Source organism: Protopterus annectens, chromosome 2.part0 (assembly GCF_019279795.1).
Source record: "Protopterus annectens isolate FY-2018-M chromosome 2.part0, PAN1.0, whole genome shotgun sequence".
Taxonomy (NCBI): Eukaryota; Metazoa; Chordata; order Ceratodontiformes; family Protopteridae; genus Protopterus; species Protopterus annectens.
Genome location: NC_056728.1, coordinates 1,316,021,267 through 1,316,041,830, shown reverse-complemented (window position 1 = coordinate 1,316,041,830; position 20,564 = coordinate 1,316,021,267). Strand labels below are relative to the sequence as shown.

At 43.2% G+C, this 20,564-nt stretch overlaps 1 protein-coding gene across 6 annotated transcripts in view; it reads right to left on the bottom strand.

Annotated features, from left to right (window-relative positions):
- The window catches only part of LIMCH1 (LIM and calponin homology domains 1), a 1,973,196-nt gene that overhangs the window by 249,865 nt on the left and 1,702,767 nt on the right, over nt 1-20,564 (bottom strand). For 4 of the 6 annotated variants that reach the window (XM_044061504.1, XM_044061502.1, XM_044061501.1 and 1 more), the window contains one exon: nt 15,177-15,245. The exons of the other annotated variants lie outside the window; for them this stretch is intronic. In XM_044061504.1, the coding sequence (XP_043917439.1) occupies nt 15,177-15,245 (69 nt within the window). The remainder of the gene's footprint in view (nt 1-15,176; nt 15,246-20,564) is intronic. 6 annotated transcript variants of the gene reach the window in all.

Sequence of the window (20,564 nt, the reverse complement as noted above, 5' to 3'; positions counted from 1 at the left end):
TCTAATCTGTGGATACCATTCCCCACTCAGGAATCACAGACACACTCAGCTAGGAATCAACCCCTATATCACTAGCTGGCTTGCAACTGGCTCACAGGCAGAAACCATGGTGTGAAAGCAGCAGATGCCATGTCAGACTGCTGACCAGTCATGAATGGAGCCTCAAAGGGTTTGGTCCTGGGTCCCTCATGTTCAGTATCTATGCCTCTGAAGTCCAGCCCAACACAAAGGGGCTGTGGCTGACAATGATCGCAGACAACTGCAAGGTGGGTGCTATTATTATCTCCCCATGTGTTGTTGACAGCCTGCAGAAAGGCCTCACTGAGATCTATGACTGGTGTCAGAATCCTGGACTTTAGCTCAATGCCAGAAAATGTGCCAACATCCCCTTTGGGAACAACATGGTTCCCATGAATCACCACATCGATGGTAGTCCACTGAACACTGAAGTCATTATAAGAAAACTGGGAACACAGGTTGACCGCCAGCTCTCTGTTGACTACCACAGTCCCACTGTGTTCAGAAAGCCCTATGTGGCACATCTCATTACTAAGGGTGTTGCATCCAGGAAGTAAGAGGTCATTGTCTCCCTCTACTCTCCCCTCATTAGGCCAATCAATGAGTACAATGGGCCATTTGGCATGTACCTCACTGGATACCTGCAACAACTGAGAGGTTGCAAATGTGCCTCACAAAGAGGATCCTAGGCCTTAAACATTGTCCTATATGGACAGACCCCAAAAACTCCAACTATTCTCTGTCTCATATTGGCTACTTAGAGGCGATCTTTGCTTGACTTACAAAGCCATGTTTGACCCAGCCCTGTCAGGAATGCTACATCTAAAGAACTCAATCTGTCCACACAACATGCCCTAGAGACCTCAAACCCATTTCCACAGTCAGCAGAACATGCTGGACAGATTCATAACCCAGAGACTGCCCATGCTATGGAATAGACTTCACATACATGTCAAGCAGAGCACCTCACTGGCCCTCTTCAGCAGAAATCAGGATGAGTGGATGAGGAACAAAAATCTACCATGAGAATCACTTCAGTGGCTATACTTGTTAGACAGACTGGGGACTACTGACAGGTGGCACAGTGCTAGGGTAATCCTGTGGGCTAGGCTTGTAAAGGCTCCATGGCCATTCACCTAGTACACATCTATGAACCTATGGATCTCAGTACTGGCAAATGTGTGTGTGTGCATTATTGTGCATAAAAGTGTTTGTGAGTGTGTAAACATGTGTGTGTGTGTGTGTGTCTGTGGGGGGGGGCTAAGTGTTTGTGCGTATATTTGTGGGGTACAGCATTTTGAGGCCTCACTCTTCCAGTACACTGCCCATTCTCATACTTTACAAAGGCTGGTGATGTTGTTCACCTTAGAAGAACTGTGGGTCACTCTTCTCACCATAAGCTCTGTGGTACATGCGATAAATGCATAACACTGTATTAGCAATAACTAGACAGGTATGGGTTCTAATCTCAGTCCTGGCAAATGTGTGTGCATGTCTGTGTGTGTGCAAGAACTGTATCCTGTGTATGTGTTTGAGTGAGAACTATATCCATTGGGGGGTGTTTTTTGCATTTTTAGTCCATGGTACTCCCAGTACACATCCCAAGGTCCACTTTACAAAGGCCGCTGTTCACATCCACTGTAGAGGTATTTGTGGACACTCTTCAGCCTATTAGCCCTGTGCCGTGTGCAACAGCATGGAATGAATACCATGATAGGCAGGGCTGCTAATGTCAGTACTGGCAATTGTGAGTGCATTGGTGTGTATAGCAGTATTTGTGAGTGTGTAGACTTGTAGTTGACAGTCTAATGAGTCCTTCCACACCCAGTACACCCCCCCATTGCCAAACCTCACAAGGGCATGTAATGTTATTCACTTTACAGGTACCTTGGAACAGTCTTCACACTATTAGTGCCATGCCACCTGCGATAACCACATAACACTGTAATACCACTAACTAGATGGGTAGGGGTTCCAAACCCAACACTGGCAACTGTGAGCCTGTGTGTGTGTGTGTGTGTGTGTGTGTGTGTGTGTGTGTGTGTGTGTGTGTGTGTGTGTGTGTGTGTGTGTGTGTGAACAGTATTCGCTGTGTGTTTGGTCAACACAATATCCTCTGGGGATGTGGGTTTTACCAATCTGAGGTATGTTCCACCCACTACACTTACCACTGTCCACTTTACAAGGGTTGCTGACGTCAAGCACCATAGACTTACCTGTATATACCCCTCAGCCCTGTAAGCGCTGTGGCACATGCAATAACTGTTACACAGACCTGGTAAATGTGTACATGTACAGCTGTACCTCAGCTCTGACATGATTGATGTGTTACCATTCTTCCATACCCCCCTCATTGGCAATTTGTGCAGGGCCACATCCTGCTGACACACAGACACCTAGAACACAAAAAGAACACAGCATGTGAGACTACATTCATTCAGTGTTACTAACACCAATAATGCATCACGGCTGAAAAGGCACACACACTCTGAAGTGTACCCATTACAAATGCCAGCTGACAGTACCTTATGCAACATTACATAGCTAAACTGTACCTATTTCACCCTGCGCATCAGAACCATATCAGCATTTCCCTACATTGGTGGTATGGATGACAGGGATGTGGCATAGGTATCATATGCACAGGGTATTGTGTGGTTTTGCCAGAGGCCTGGGCTGGGCCATACGGCTGACATCATGTGTGTGTGTTTGAAGGGATGTTCTATGAATGGGCTGTGCAGAGGTGGTGTGTGTGTGTCTGGAGCCGACCTGGCTGTGACGGTGATGTGTGTGTGTTTGTATGCACACAGGCACACCATGTGGCTGCCCTACACAGGGATATGTTGGACAGCTGTGAACTGTACATGGCAGGGTGTACAGTTCACTGTCTCTGGCCATGAACATGGGAACTGGCCCTGCCAAGGGTCTCATTGGCACCACCAGGCCCAAGGTCAGATGCCGTACTGTTTCCTGATAGTGACTGCTGTCTGCTGGATCCATGTCCCTGACGGGACTGGCCAGGACCACATGCCCATGGCCTACTCTGTTGTGGTGTGGAAAGCACCCCCTTCAGTAGTACTGGTGGTACTGCCACTATGGGAGTGTGAAGGTGCATGGCCCCGTAGATTCTCAGCTGATGATGGTACTGATGTATGTCTACGTGGCCAATGGCCATCTTTCACCATATGTTCTAGCACAGACATGCCACGGTTGAAGATTGCCAAGGTCTCACTCCACCATCTATTCATGACCTCAGTATTTTGACGTGTGGCCTCAACAAGGTCATGTATGTCACCATGTAAGCCAGGAAGAGTTGCATCCAAGACCCTGAGTATTTGTCTGGTGTTGTGTTCACTACATGCCTCTGCATCTATGACAGCCTGAAACATGCATCTGGTGACACCTGTTGTGGCACTTTTGACAGTGACTTGACAGGCAGCAGTCCTCCTCCGAGCACCCTTGTCCATCCGCATGTGTGGGACCTCGTCTGCACTCTGGCTATGGCTAGTGTCTACACTCACACTTGCCATAGTCATCACACTAGCCTGTTCCATGCCACCACCTGCCAACTGTCCATTATCTGCGGCTGCTGGGTATAGGGTATGTGTGGGCATTGCGACTGTGTGCGGGGACATTGGGGATGACTGTGGGATGCCAACTGAGGGCACAGATTCAGCCCTTGACAAACCCATCTGTGCCCCACTATGACCACCATCATTGTCAGAGTCTGCAGAGACACTGACATCAGATGCTGAGCGGGATCGACCACGACCACCTTGCTCACCTGTGAGGGGAAAACAACATATGTAAAATAATACGTACACTATAAGGTTTGCTGGTACACACATGCACACACACACACACACACACACACACACACACACACACACACACACACACACACATACAAGTGAGGTGGCACAAATGCATTACACAGACCTCACAATAGCTAACTGGCGACATTCATGACACAGTCAGACCATGACATACACACTCAAGACAGGCCCTAAACATCATGCAGTGCAGCCCTTTCCACTCAATGTTACTACTAATATACACCTCTGGGATACGTGAGTAGTGTTAGCAGGTGATGGGCCTTCACCTAGCACACACTGCAGCCATGTACACATTATTGCTGTTCACCTGTAGCGCACAGTGGCAACCCTACAGAATATACCTCTCAACTGTACAGAGCTTTGCTGAATGTCTAGATGTGTGGCTCATATTTTTGGTCTGTTCCTCATAAATAGTTTGTTTGTCTGACACATTACTGGGATGATCTGAGGATCTGCATCACTGATTAATGAGAGAATCTGAGTTTCACACTTCAAAACCTGCAGTAAATGTATGTTAAAAAACTGGTTAACAACCTTTAAGCTTACAGTGAACATAAGAAGTGTGCACCCCCCTGTTAACATGCCAGATTTTTCTGATATATAACATGAGACCACATAATGTTTCCCACCTTTAATATGACCTATAACCTGTGCAATCCAACTGATGAACAAACACATTGGTTAGGGGTAACATATAGAAAGTACAATACATACACTAGGGTGGTTGCATGAGTGTGCACACCCTTAAACTAATAATTTGTTAAAGCACGTTTTGATTCAATTACAGCAGTCAGTCCTCTTGGGAAGGTGTCTATCAGCATGACACATCTTGCCTTAGCAATACTTGCACATTCTCCCTTGCAGAATCCCTCCAACTGTGTCAGATTGCGAGGGCATCTCTTGTGTACATTTCTATTGGATGTAGGTGTGGACTCTGGTTGGCCCATTCCAAAACGTTGATTATCCTCTGGTGAAGCCATTCTTTTTTTGATTTGGATGTATGGTTTGGGTCATTGTTGTCTGGAAAGGTGAAATTCCCCTTCATCTACAGCTTTCTTGCAGACACCTGAAGATTTTGGGCCAAGAGGGACTGGTATTTGGAACTGTTCATAATCCCCTCCACCTTGGCTAAAGGCTCACTTCCAGCTTATGAACAGCAACCCCAAAGCAGGACACTGCCATCACCATGCTTCACCGTGGGGATGGTGTTCTTTTGGTGATGCACAGTGTTGTTACTGTGCCAAAAAAACTTTTGGAATTGTGGCCAAAAAGTGCAACCTTGGTCTTATTACACCATGACACATTTTCCCACATGCTTTTGGGAGAACTGATGTCTTGTTCCTGAGAATTTAGCCAGACCTGGATGTTGTTCTGTGTGAGAAAAGGCTTCCATCTTCCAAACCTAACTCATAGGCCAGACATGTGGAGAATACAGGAGATTGTTGTCGCATGTAGTACACAACCAGTACTTGCCAGAGATTCCTGCAACTCCTTTAGTGTTGCTGTAGGTCTCCTGGCAGTCTCCCTGACCAGTTTTGGTCTTGTATTTTCATCACATTTGAAGGGATGTTCACTTCTTTGTAATTTCACTGTTGCTCCATATTTTCACCACCTTTTGATGACTGTCTTCACTGTGTTCCATGATATATGCACTGCTGTGGAAATGTTTTTGTACCCTTCTCCAGGCTAATACCTTTCAACAATGGGATCCCTTTGATGCTTTGTAAGCTTCTATGTGAACCATGACTGTTGCTGTAGTGGGCAGCTGAGTAAATGTCAGGAAAATCCAACTAGGACAGCTGACCGGGACAGCTGACTGTTATTTGGTGTTAATCAAAGAGTCTCTGTAATTGATGGCAGGCGTGCACCCAAGAAGTCGTAATGCTGTAATTATATCAAAAGCTGCGTCAACACAGTATTAGCTTCAGCCTGTACACACTTATGCATCTAGCTTATTGTACATTTTGTTTTTTCATAACTGTTCCCCTAACAGATTAGTTTGTTTGCCAATTGAACTGTACAGGTTATAGGTCACACTAAAGGTTGGAAGAGTTTGGAAATACTCATTTTTGTATATCACAAATACCTGGTGTTTTAACAAGGGTGTGTACACATTTTACATGCACTTTATACGACTAATTTTTAAAATATGTCCCTAGTTTGGGGCTTTTGTCCTCCATTTTGTCAGTCTTTGTCCAGATGTCTTGCTATGACAGGTTGTGAGGTATGCTACAGATATGTTACATCTCCTGCAAATAGGCCCCTGTGATGACCACTGTGATGCAATGTAGTTAACCTGCACCTGAACATGCACATATCACAATATGGCTAAAAGTAACATTTGTGTGCATGGTAAAATGCATGACCTTAACATGCCTGGGGTACTGGTGAGCCACAACAGGACAATTGCATACTCACGGGCTTCAGGCTGCTATCCCACATCAAGACCAGAGGTACCTATGTAGTTGTGGGGGAGAGGTATTTTCAGCAGACTCACATGTGACATTGGTGCAAGATGAATGCTACGTTTCTGCATATGTACAGTAAAAGCTCTGATACTACACAAGTTGTTGTCCTTCACCATAATGCACTTGTGTGCATTACAAAACCCCACCCACAAATGCAGTTTGACCTGACATATGCATCTAGATATTCTACAGAAGCCAGTATGACTGCTACAGTATTTAATTGATGTGCACTGGGGCCTTACCTGGACGCTCCTCGCCTGTTGTCTGGGTGTCACCTACCTCCATGACTTGTGTTTGTTGGCTTTACTGGTGTGTGGTGACTGCCCCAAGGTTGGCAAGGAGCTACTCTGTTGGTATAAGTGGGCCTGTGTGGCAGAACCCCCACCTGTAGCAGTACAGTCTCTGGCCATGGCAGCAGCCCTTTGCTGGGCACGACATATCAGGTCAGTCGCCCGATGCCTGACCTGATCATATGTGCATCCATGGTGGCCCAAGTTGTTAACTCTGTGGAATAGGTCATCCCACAGGGCAGTCTGCTCCTGCAGACTGTGTTAGCTTCGGCAAAACATCACCCCATGGTGCTGGATGATGGTATCTGTGATGGCTGCATTTTCATCAGCAGTATATGCTGGCTGTCTTGGCTGCTGCATGTCACCTGGAAGACATAAACAGGGAAACACATCACAGGGCCTCATACATTGGTCAACATTATTTACAGAACCTGCACATCAACATTGACTATCACTAGCCACCACTTATGACCATATCATACCCCTGTCATCTATCAGCACAATATGAACCTCCATTGCATTCCTGGTCCTGATGTGTCATGTTCCACCCATTGAGGGCCAGTACATTGCATAATCCACAATTCATCATTCACCTTTGTGTAGAGGGATGAAAGTGGCCGTCTAACTTGCAGATGGGATGTCAATGGTGCTCAGGCTTTGCTTGTGTACAGTGTGTAATGGTGCTGGAAGCATATGCCTGAGTTATGTAGGATGCAGACAGGGATGTTTATCAGGTCCCATGGAGACTTATTTTTGTTGACTTTGATTAGGCATTATGGACTTGATACCTGATGATGAGGGGAGGAGTGCGAGTGCTGTGCATATCCACCTACACTGATGGTGAGACAGGGGAGTGATGTTTTCCCTTAACCTGTCTGCAGCGGTTTGGCTACAGCTATGGTGTGTGCGTATGTGGTATGATTGACCACCATTACAGGGTGGGTTGGGTTGCTGCCTCTGAGATTGAAGACATATGTGAAGACAGCCTTGTGATTGGCCATAGTGGATGTGTCCAATTTGTACTCACAGTTAGCCTTACAGTAATTCACCTGTGACCTTATATGCTCATTCAGACAAAGGTTGACTGCTTCTAAGTCGGTGCCTGCTCCTACTTGGCCCTGTACAGCCAATATATTAACCGATTATGTGGTCTGTGTACTGCTTCTGTCCAGCAAAGGAGATTACTCTACTTTGGTGGAGGCAGGTTTTACGAGTAAGATATTGCTGAGTCCAGACAGCTATACAGGTGCTCATATAGCTGTTTGTAGTAGGCATGGACACAAGGTCATGACACAGTTGGACACCTCTCCAATTTCAACCTGATAATTATGCTTATTCTTGTACCCATGTCTGTGTCAGGGTAATGGAACAACCAGTAGCTGTAGAAATTTAGGTCTGTTGCATACACAGAAACTAAGATTACACATGTGTACAACATGTACAGCTTATTTACCTGTCATTTTGCATCTTATGTCTGTTGTTATGAGGCTTCCAGGTTCACCTACTCATACATACATGTGCACAGGTAATACCTGATATACATATCTGTTCTATGTCAGTATGACACACTGTATTTACACGCTTGCTGCTCAGTCATACCTCTCAACCTGTTAAAGCAGGACATCTGGAGGATGCCACACATAAATGGGGGGCAATGGCCCACAATTAGTGACACTTTACTAATATTGCTGTAACACACTTAAGTCAATTGATAGCACAGTAGGCTTTGCATTCACAGAAATACCCTGGAGGAGACCTGACACATATGTATGCTATTATGTTCTAATGTCAGTCTTCACAGATTTACCATTGATTTGCCAGACATAACACAACTCAATGAGTAAATGACTACAAATATGAGGCACACATATGGTCAGTTTGCAGAACAATGGACAGTTGAATGATATGAGCTCAGTATATCACAAGCAGTTCAACACACATGTCTGCAACAGTAGTTTACTATGCCCATACCTTGTATAGGTCTCTTAGATTTGTGAGACAAACATGTGTATCATAGTTGGATTCACAAGTAACATATGGATAATTACGACATCCCACTAGCTGGCCTATCACTGTCACAGTTAGTAATGTTCAACAGACACTGAAGTAGTAGTCATATGTGAGCCATCCTTTCCTGGGGTGACTCAGGGGCCTGAGCTGCAATCTATGTCACTGCAAACAGACCCAGGTGCTATGGCCATAGGTGCCAATCAGCACTATATCAGTAGAGCAGGTCTTGTTGAAGCATATTTGTGGAACTTCCTATTTCCCATTATTACATACCCCCTACTGCATTCCATTATATGCTTACTTGATTGACATAACTTTTATTTTTTTTCCAAGTATAGTTGGTTTGTTTTTATTTGTCTGTTTGTTTCTCTCTCTTGTCTCTCAGAGATGTTGGTTATACAACTGTTTTGCATAGGCAGCAGCTTGCCTTTTGTAGGTAATGCTCATGAGCAGCTGATGGCCTGTGCACCAATTGCTGCCCCCCCACTTGCTAATTGCAAGCAGAAGCTGTGTTGTTATTCCTATAGCCAATGACATGGCAACCCACTCCTATAATTGAGTACTTCATGTGGGTATTGGCCCTTTTCCTTGCCTGTGAGGGGGACATCATGGAGGTGTGTAAGCAACAGCATCACAAAGGGCAGCTGGAAATACCACTTAGAACATAAAATGTGGAGACAGCCCAACAAAATGGGGAAGAAGGTTCCAGACCTAGGGACAGAATGTGAGTATTGCTTTATACAGTTGGATTAATGCTAGCTGAACAGGGTTTTTGTGAACATGGATTTTCTGCATGATATTAAGTGTGACAAGTGTTATGTGGTTGACACGACTCTCAACTGTAGGGCTATCCGCAAAATGGCCAGAGGTTTGACTCCTATGTTTGGTCTGTTCCTCAGACAGTTTTTGCAGTTGGCAAATCAGTAGCATACTCTGGGGACTGAGTCAGTAAATGCTAAAATCCATTTGTGTTTCTGACTTGATATCCCTCAGAAAAGATATATTACAACAAACCTGTAACACCAGCAATGTTCTCAGTTTCTAACAGCAATAGTTCAAATATGCCCCTGTTTTTGGGCCTCTATCCCCCAATTATGTCAGGCTTTGTCTAGATGTCTTGCAGTAAGAGGTCAGAGGTATGTGATATCATTATTTAGTAACTGCACTCAAGGTATCATCCCATTGACTTAGCAGACTCCTGGAAGTGGTATGCAACAGTGAGCATGAATATGGTCTCACACCCTGGACATTCTGTAGAAATCTGTACAAATGAGAGTTATGTATGTCTGGCCATTGTGAAACAACTGCCAAGACTGTGTAGCAGTGTTGTGTGAAGATGTTTGTTTGGCTGAGTAGGAAGAATAGGAGATGTGAGTGTCATAGATCCTTTTTCTATCTGGCTGTGCATGCTGCTACAGCTGCTGGTGGTCTATCAAGTGTGTATGTTTGTAGTGGCAGACTGAGAAATGTCCTGTAACACCTCAGGATTCCCAGTACATTGTTAGTTGGGCCACTATATGTCAGTGTAGTGTGTGACTGGGAATCAGGACATGTTCGTTCAAACAATCGTTCTACTCTAGAGATCATTTGGGGTACTGGTATGTTACTGTGACAGTGAGGCAAATGGTTGTGGGTGGACATTTATGCCCCACTATCTGCTTTTCCCTACAGTTCCATCCCTGTAGTGCGTGATATATTTGAATACATATGGGTAATTGCCCAGAGCTGATTTGGGTTAGTGCCATGTTGGTTCTGCTGTGGTTCAGAAGGTGCTGGGTGACATGGTTGGCAGCTGTCATGGGTTTTTCCATTCTGTTACATGACTGCGGTCATACCTCTCCACTGTCCAGATGTCTAGACACTGTCCTGCTGCGTGGATCATATGTTTTGTCTGTTGGCCACAACAGTTGTGGGTTTCTGATAAATCACTGGGATGATGTGAGCATTGACATCAGTAAATAATGACATTCGTTTGTGTTTCAGACCTGGAATCTATCTGGCATTGTATGTTAAAGCACACCATGCCACTCTAGCAGACTTCTATGTGTATAAAAGCCATATTTCAAAGATGTCACAATTGTTTGCCCTTTATCCCCCCAGTTTGTCTGGCTTTTTGCAGATGTGTTGCAGTAAGGGGTTGATTATCTGTCTATATATCTATGTATGAATATATAAACATATAGGTTCATAGGTAGGTACTAGGCTATTGGCCCAAGGGCCTACATAAACCTAGCCAACAAGGTTCCCTGGCTTATGCCACCCAAGAAAGTTATTTTCCTGTGTCACTGTTGAGAAGGGACATAGAAGTGATCCTTGGGGTGTATTTCCTATTTCCCATCCACTCATCATGATTTTTCTTGAAGAGTGCTAATGAAGAACTTTGCTTGACATAGATGGGTAGCCTGTTCCAGAGTATGGGAAGTCTCTGGGACAGGAATCTGTCCCTCCAGCATGTCCTGTCTATTGTGGTGACAAGGTTTAGGTCCCTAGAGCATGTAGCTTGGAGGTATTGGGATTTCTTTAGGTGTAGCATGTCCAACAGCTCTGGGTTTGACATAGCTTTATATGTTAGGCAGAGATCACCTCGGAGTAGGCAATATGCTATGGAGTAAAGCTGGAGTTTTTTGAGATGGTCAGTGTAGGGCATTTGTTTGAGGCCAGTAATCCTCTTTATGAGGTACTTCTGTGGCCTTTCCAGGTGCTGCAGATGTCTTGTGATGTATATTCTAAAAAGGGGGGTTGTACTCTATAATGGGCCTAATGAGTGTCGAGTAGAGGGGAACAATGACCTCTTTTTTCCTGGATGAGAACCCTTTTATGATGAGGTGTGCCACATAGAAGGACTTCCTGACTACTGTGGCAATGTGACTATCAAAGGAGAGACTACTGTCCATCTGGGACCCAAGGTCTCTTATCACACATTCAGTGTTAAGTAGATTGCTGCCTATGTGGTAGTTCATGGGTACAGTTTTTAACAAAGGGGATGACACTGCACTTTTTGGCATTGAGCTTGAGTTCATGGCTCTGACACCAGGCATCTTTCTCAGCGAGGCCCTTCTGTAGGATGTCCACATCATTTGGGGACTTGACTATGGCTCCTAGTTTGCAGTCATCTGTGAACTTCATTAGCCAGAGGCCTTCTGTGTTAGTCTGTACTTCATAGAAGTAGATACCAAACAGGAGAGATCCCAGGACAGAACCCTGTGTTACTCCACTTGTCACTGCTTTGAGGTCAGATTTGGAGTCTGCAACTTTTACAGTGTGGGTTCTGTCAGTGAGCCAGTTGGCAACCCATCTTGTGACATAGGGATTTATACCTAGTTTAGTGAGTTTAGCTATAATTCCAGAATGGGGGAATGGTGTCGAAAGCCTTGGCGAGGTCAAGCTAGGCTGTGTGAACCACCTTACCCTCATCTACGGCTTTGGTGACTGCCTAAAAAAGTTGATCAGGTTCAGGAGGCATGATCTGCCTTTCACAAACCAGAACTGGGTGGGATCCAGAGTTTGGAGGTTACCAATGTCTTTGTTTATGATAATTTCTGTATATATATATATATATATATATATATTAGTATTTATATATATATATATATATATATATATATATATATATATATATATATATATATATATACATATATATATATATAGATATATATATATATATATATATATATATATATATATATATAAAACAGTACTACGGATATATAATTCTCCCTTATATTGAATGAATGTTGTGCATGATATGTTTGTAAAAACATTACATATTACTGCAGCTCAGATGGTGTAGAGGTATGTTGGTGTGATTGTTGTGCACAGGGTCCTGGGTTCCAGACTACGAAGTGATTACTTTTTTCATTAATGTTAAATGACCAGAATGAATGATATGTTTGTAAAAGCCTTACATATTCCCAGAGCTTAGATGGTGTAGTGGTACATTGCTGTGATTGTAATGCTCAGCATCCCGGGTTACAGACGTGGCAGCGCTGATTATTTTGTTGTCGGGCAGAACAAGGGCTGCTGGAGACAGAGTGATTAAGGCACATTTAAGCAGTTGTAAGTGGGTTTGCATGGTTTTGCATGGAGCTAAGCGATGCTAACAGACGGTTAAGCCCTGTTAGCTTTGCTTAGCACTGCTTACTCCCGCTTATGCTTGCGCTAATTTTCTATAAAGAAAAGGAAAATGGGTGATAGGAAAGTGGTGAAATAGGGGCAAGCAGAGGGCAAAACATTATGAAAAGCAGCTAGGGATGTGTAGGACGGGAGTAGGAAAGGACGATGGCTCTACATTTCTTCAGCAGCAATAGCTGTGAATAAACTGTGTAGAATTTGGAATTTACAGCCTCACACCCCACAGGGAGGGGTGTTGGCAACAGACATTTGCAGAATAATCTGTAGGTTGATTGATTAGTTTCACTGTACATGGGGGTGAAATGTAGAGCTATGTATAGGGCAATGTTTTGTGGAACAGATACCTGTTTTTTTAAGGTGAGAGTGGGATGTTGGGGAAGGGCTGTAGGTATGTTTGGGGAGGTAGGTTTGGTAGGATAGGTTGCATTTGCAGACATACAAGACAGCAGACAGGGGTGGTATATGACACATGAGTGGGGTAGACACATTTGACGGGTGGATGGTTGGGAATCCGAAGGTCATGAGCCCCTAAATGGATCCTTCATGATCCCGAAGGTGGCTGTGCTAGGGGCTGGACAGGAGGGGTGACATACCCCTCGATGTGCACCAGGCAGCCCACAGTCTGGCACAGCTGCCCACTCAACTCTGCTCGGACGGCCCTGCACACCAAACTCTGGAACTGACTGCAGGTGACAGGCTCCTGTCTGTACCCACTCCCAGGGGTGATGGGCCATGTCCCCTCAGGTGGTTCCACCCAAAGGTGGTGCAGGACCAGTGGACAAGGAAGTACCAGGTTAGATCCCAGACATGCTGGGGCCCGGTGCTATGGTTAGATGAGGTGGGACAGGTGGATCCACCGGGCTCTGCCTTCCCAAACATGCTATGGTTTTGAGGTTTTCAAAAATATGTTGGTTAGTCATGAACAACCATTTCAAGATTAGTTATAACAGCATGCGTGGGTGTTCCAATTAACCCCATAAAACAGATTTGAAACAGTTGCATAGCAAAATGAACACATGCATAAATGGAACAACAGTATGCATCATAACAGCATGCCAGTAACACTGATGGCAATAGGCCACCAACAATGTTATTTGAACAAGTTATGTTAACATGCAACCAAACAAATATATGAACAATAATAGAACACAAGTCCCAACATTAGCTTTGGAGAAAAACATACCCATAGAATATGAATTATAGTATTGATCTAGATGAGGGGTGGGGGGGGGGGATACAAAAAGTCCATTAAGAACTGTTTATGCTTATATTTTCCACAACAGTACTACTTGATACTTTATGGGTCTGCCCTCACTTTACATCTGCCTATGGCACATAGCTTCTGTAGCACAAATATACCTATTAAACTGTTAGCCTGGAATGGTATGGGACAAATTGTGACAACTCTGGGTACATGACTAGTGAGGACTTGTACATGTCAGGGTTACATACCTGGCACAGGAGGGGTACGCTGAACTGCTGTTATGTGAGTGTGCTACTGGCATAATTCAACTGGTTTCTTATCTGTATTCAGGGTTATTGGCAGCAGTGACCACTAGCCATGACAGTGTGACAATTGAAAGACATGTATCGGGAAGAATGCATGTTGTATGTATTTATTTTGCTGTCAATTGCAGGCATGTAGTGGGACAGTTGAACATTTGTACACAGTTTATTAGTGTATACCATTCATACAGCTACTACCAACATTTTCTTACCTGTAAAACCTGTGGAGAAAATATCTGTTAACACTACCTGACTGTTTTTACATTTATTCATGATTCCTTGTGTGCAGATATGCACACATCTTACTACCACTCCCAGGATTTGAACCATATCTGGGTGTGCAAAATTAACAACTAAGCTATTTCCTCATCCCACTGAGATACTGGAGAACTGATGTTTCTTGTTTCACTGTTTTCTGACTAACAGTCTCTTAGTTAGACAGTCTGAACTTGTAATCCTGTGATGCATGCATGACAGATAGTTATTGTACTGTGCATTAATCTGGAAAGCAAAGGTTAACACAGGGCTATGCTGGATGGAACACACTTTGAAACTTTATACATTACTGTTCAGGGTTCAGAGCTTAGTGCAGTATATATTTCACATTTCAGTTGTATCTTGTCTTACAGCTCCACCATCTAATTTTTTTCTTAAAATCTGGTTCACAGAACAGCCACAGTTAATTTATGCTGTCACAGCCATACTTACTGTGAAGAACCTGTATACATTCTATATGTCTACAACAACATACCAGAATAAACACAACAGTTTCTTGTAGGGATCTTTATCAATATTAGTCAGTCAAACTTTTTTATTTATTCAGTTGACACAGTAACAGTATAACTACTAGCAGTAAGCAATGTACTCCTTCTTAGCTATTTGAACAATATACTGCAAAATAGATTTGTACTCACCAGCCTGTTGGTGCAGCCTCAGCAGTCTATTGGTATGGGCTTCTATGTTACTAGCCTTCTCTGCTGCAGCTGTGAGGAAGAAAAACAAACATTATGCATACCTGTCTATCACATTTTCAGTCTAGCATTTGCTACAAACTACTTTATAGTGATACTTACTCACTACTGGAGCATTCCGTGCCCGTGCATCTTGGATCCACTGGGCCAAGAGCACCCCCTTCCTCTGCTTTAGGTCAGTAAAGTGGTGCTGTACCTGCTCACCAGTCTGGGGGATGTCAGTAGCACTGGTGAGATCAATTGTGAGATGGTCCCAGGCCTCTGCTTTGTATTGTTTTCTATGAGGAGTCCAGCCATGACTATAGACTCCTGAATGCTCCAGCGCTGCACCCGAAAGAGCGCTCCTTCGCCTACACCAGCCATACTACCTGCTCAGATGAACTATAACCGATTCTGGCTGCATTCTTGCCTGCGCCATTTAAATAAGGTGATATTCCCATCCTTTGCCATCATTGGACCATTTTGAACATGTTAAGCTCTGCTAAGCAATGCATAAATCCAAAAAGCTGAGTTAAACAGTGCTTAAAGGGGTAACTGCTGAGCACTGCTTAACAGTGCGCAAATCCACTTAGCTGAGCTACCTGCTGTTTAGCATTCACATTTAAGCGATGCTTAAACCTGCTAAGCATAGCTGAGCATTACTATTGCTCACTTTTCATTTTTAAAAAATTGTCAGAGTAATGACTTAATTTAATAAGTGTATATGACTTACTTTACATGACATCCCACTATGTGCTTTCATTACATTAGCAAGGGGTGTGACTATACTGCATGAGACACTTGTGTATACATGAGTAGTTTCACATGTTATATGTACTCACACTTCCATTTTACACCAATTACACTACCTTGGTTGACAAAAATCAATTACTACATGCTTTAAGATGAAAATAATGATTTTAACACTGCTTTTCCATGTAAAAATAAAGTGCCTGTCTTGGTACTCAAACCATGAACACCTGCATGTAAAGCCAGGACTCTAACCACAACACTATCTCGGGTTTGAGAATTTTAGCTGTATATTTTTTATTTATCTTCTCTGGAATGTTTAAGCAATGCTAAGCAGAGGGCCATTACACACACACCCACTCAGCTATGCTTAAACATTCCTTAGTATGGAAAAAAATATTATTTCTGGCCTTCTACAGCTTTCTTGCTCTAGGAGGTTGACAGGTATGTGAGGCAGGCATCAGGGCATTCTGCAGACACCTGCACAGTTAATGGCTATGGCCATACAGTGCATTCACATGGCAGACATTTCTGTTTCAATCTTCATATCGTGCAGGAAGTCCGTGCTACTGCAAACCATTTATTCTATCAGCTTTCAGGTTTGTCAGTGCACTATTTAGGAAGTTTCCCTATTTTTGTGGCTTTGTCCCCCCATTATAGGTTTATAGGTTCATAGGTAGATACTAGGCTATTGGCCCTAGGGCCTATATAAGCCTAGCCATTTATGGCTTTGTACTGCTTTATTGCTCTAGGAGGGTGAAACATATGTGAGGTGGGCATCTGGGCATTCTGCAGACACTTGTACAGTTAACAGCTATGGCCGACGGCACTTTAACAATGCAGGGTGTGTGTGACAGAACCTGTCACACACCCCCTGCATTTCCTTACAGATGTACTGACTGTTTCAGTGTCCGTGGATACTGACATAGCTATTTTATTAGCTGTCAGTGTCCGCGGACACTGACAGCACTTGCAAAGTGCCGTACAGCACCTTTTCAATGCAGGGGGTGTGTGACAGAACCTGTCACACACCCCCTGCATAGCTTCTTGCTCCCCTAGTTATTTCCGTATCCACAGACACTGAAATAATCATTTCAATTTCATTTCAGTGTCCGTGGACACTGAAAAACTTTTGAAAGTGCCACACAGCACTTTCTGAGTGCAGGGAGCATGTTCGTAGTCCGTGCACTACTCAAACATGCCCCCTGCACTCACTCATGGTTTGTGTCTATTTAGCCTTAACAGCAGCACACCTTCATGAATATGCAAGGCACTCTGCCGTGGCTACACGAACCACTCCGTGCAGGAATAGCACTATTCCTGCAGAGAGTTTATTGAATCCCAGGGATTGTCTTTTGCTTATCTAACTTGTATTCTTTGACATATTAGCATATGATTCAAAAACAGTATGATTATTTGCTTTTAGACAGGAAGAAGTAACCTGGACAGTTCTTAGAATTTTCAGAACTCCTGCAGCATCACAAAAGTGCTCATGACTCTTAAGTTGTTTCAAACTGGTTTTCATGATAAGGGCTTGAAAATGAACAGTCCATCATTTACAATTCACACAAAAATGCTCATAAGTGAATCCAAGCCACCTCCACACATTATATCAATCCATCAGACCCCTCCAAACCACCAAAAAACCCAATGATAACCATCTCAAAGTATCCCAACCTCTAAAAAGCCATTGCACTCAAATAACATTTAATGATTCTGTAAGCACTATTTGTATGAGATGTTTAATCTAAAGCAGATTGTCATTTTGTGAAGGAGATATAACATATAATAATATATTTATCATATATTAAAAAATGATAGTTATGTGTGATCCAGTTTTAACTTGTAAAAGTGTGAATGTTACTCTATCTGATATCATTCCAATAGTGATTTTTATATATGTAAAAAGCTATGTTATTTATACTTTGTTTATAACATAGCATGTCTTTCCTGGTTGCTATTGCATGTCAAGTATACTATCAGTAACAGACTACTGGACCATTTTAAGTACCCAGAATATAACTTAACATTCCTCTTTAGTGTCATTTGTTGCATATTGTATTATATTTAATAGTACACTACTCAACTATGCCAAGATATCAGAAAGTGTGCCATCTAACATAAGTTTCGTCATAATAATGATTCTTTTAATAAAATTAACAGTTTAACCTTTTAAACTCTAAATGAAAAAAGTGGCTTTAATTTCATATACAGCTAATCAAGCTCTAATATTTTAAAAAGGGAACTAGTAACCATTTGAAGTAGGGAAATAAATAAATGATTTACTTTGTAAAAAGTAATGTTCGGCACTTGTTCAGAAGTATTCAAGCACACCTTAAAATTAATAAGAATTTATAACCATGAAATACATTGATTTTCATTTGTCCTTCACTTTTTTACTGTTTTTGTCTTTTATAGACCAACCATCTTTTGTTACATTTCTCTTCAAAGAAGTTGATAGATTCCAGTCTATTTCTTCTGTTTTATCTAGGATTTTATTTTTCTGTATAAAGTCCATTGCATCTTCCAAGGTGTTAAAAAGCTTCTTTCCTTTTGAAATGTGAATCCTTATTTTTGCTGGAAACAATATTTGTGCTTTAATATTGTTTTTCTTTAAGATTTTAACAAGTGGCAGACATGCTTTTCCTTTTGACTTGTCTAATGTTGAATAGTTACTGTCAAATCTTAAAGTATTTTCTTTAATTTTAACTGGATAATTAGTGCATGCATCTTTTAAGAGTAAATCTTTAACTTGACTTGAGAAAAATATTACGATTACTGACCCTGGTGAGGGTTTTTTTTTAAGATGAGTTAGAAAGTAATCTAGGTACCCTTTCAATGCCAAAGGAAAAAAGCTTCAGGCAGGTTCAAAGTTTTAGGCAGCCAAGTATTAAGGAATTGAATCATACTGTCTCCCTCTTCTTTTTCAGGAATCCTGTAAATCTTGATGTTCATAGGTTCATAGGTTCATAGGTTCATACTAGGCTATCTGCCCTAGGGCGTTTATAAGCCTAGCCAGAGTGTGTGTGGCTTTCACCACCCCTTAGGATGAGAATACTATACCCATTAGTTTGCTGTGCCTCTGTCCAGCAGTGACACAGAGATGATTCCCGGGGTAAACCTACGATCTCCCATCCACTCGTCAAGATTTCTCTTGAACAGAGTCAGTGAGGGGCTCTGCCTCACATGGACTGGGATTCTGTTCCATAGTGTAGGGAGTCTCTGGGTGATGAATCTGTCCCTCCAGCACATCCTATTTATATCCGTGTTGCAGTTTAAGTCTCTTGCTCTCGTGGCTCTGGTGGATTTGGATTTTTTAAGGTGGAGCATGTCCATTAATTCCGGGTTGGACATGGCCTTGTATGTCAGGCACAGATCACCTCTGAGCAGACGGTATGCGACTGAATAGAGCTGGAGTTTCTTCAGTCGGGCAGCGTATGACATATGTTTGAGCCCCTTTATCCTTTTGGTGAGGAACTTTTGGGGTCTTTCCAACTGCTGCAGGTGTCGGGTAAGGTACATTCCGAATGGGGTGTTGTACTCAATCATTGGTCTGATAAGTGAAGAGTACAGGGGTACAATGACCTCTCCTGATCTGGATGTGAATCCCTTCATGATCAGGTGGGCAATGTAGAAGGTCTTCCTAACCACTTTGGCAATGTGAGTGTCAAAGAGAGGTTACTGTCAACTTGGGTCCCCAGGTCCCTGATAACTTCTTCCGTGTTTAATGGATTACCACCTATGTGGTAATTAGGGGTTACCTTGTTTTTCCCAAAGGGTATGACTATACATTTTTTGGCATTTAGCTTAAGGCCATGGCTCTGGCACCAATTATCCATTTCTATGAGACCTCTCTGGAGGATGTCTGTGTCTGATGGAGTGTCAATTATGGTGCCCAGTTTGCAGTCATCTGCAAATTTTGTCAGCCACAATCCCCTATGTTTGCCTGCACTTCAGAAAAATAAATGCCGAACAAGAGGGGGCCCAGGACTGAGCCCTGTGGGACACCGCTCGTGACCGGCTTAGAGTCTGACATGGCACCAGCAACTCTAACCCTGTGGGTTCTGTCCTTGAGCCAGTTTGCAACCCATCTTGTGACATATGGGTTTACATCTAAGCTGGTGAGCTTTTCTATGATGCCCGAGTGGGGTATTGTGTCGAACGCTTTTGCTAGGTCAAGGTAGGCTGTGTGAACTGCCTTACCCTCATCAATGGCCTTAGTGACTGTTTCGAAAAAGTTGACCAAGTTCAAGAGTCAGGATTTGCCCTTGACAAAGCCAAATTGGGTAGGATCCAGTGTCTGTAGGTCCCCAATGTCTTTATTTATGAGTTCCATTATGATCCTCTCGATAGCTTTGCAGACAAGGCTCGTCAAGCTTATGGGGTGGTAATTTCCAGGGTCCGTAGAAGCACCGCCTTTGTGGAGTGGGACCACAGTTGCCGTACGCCATTCTTTGGGTACGTATCCTGTAGTAAGGCTAAGATTAAACAGCAGCCTTATGTGTGGGTTTAGTTCCTCATTGAGTTCATGTAGCACACAGCCGGGGACACCATCCGGTCCCATTGATGCTGTGTTTTTTGCTTTAGAGAGAGCAGCTCTCA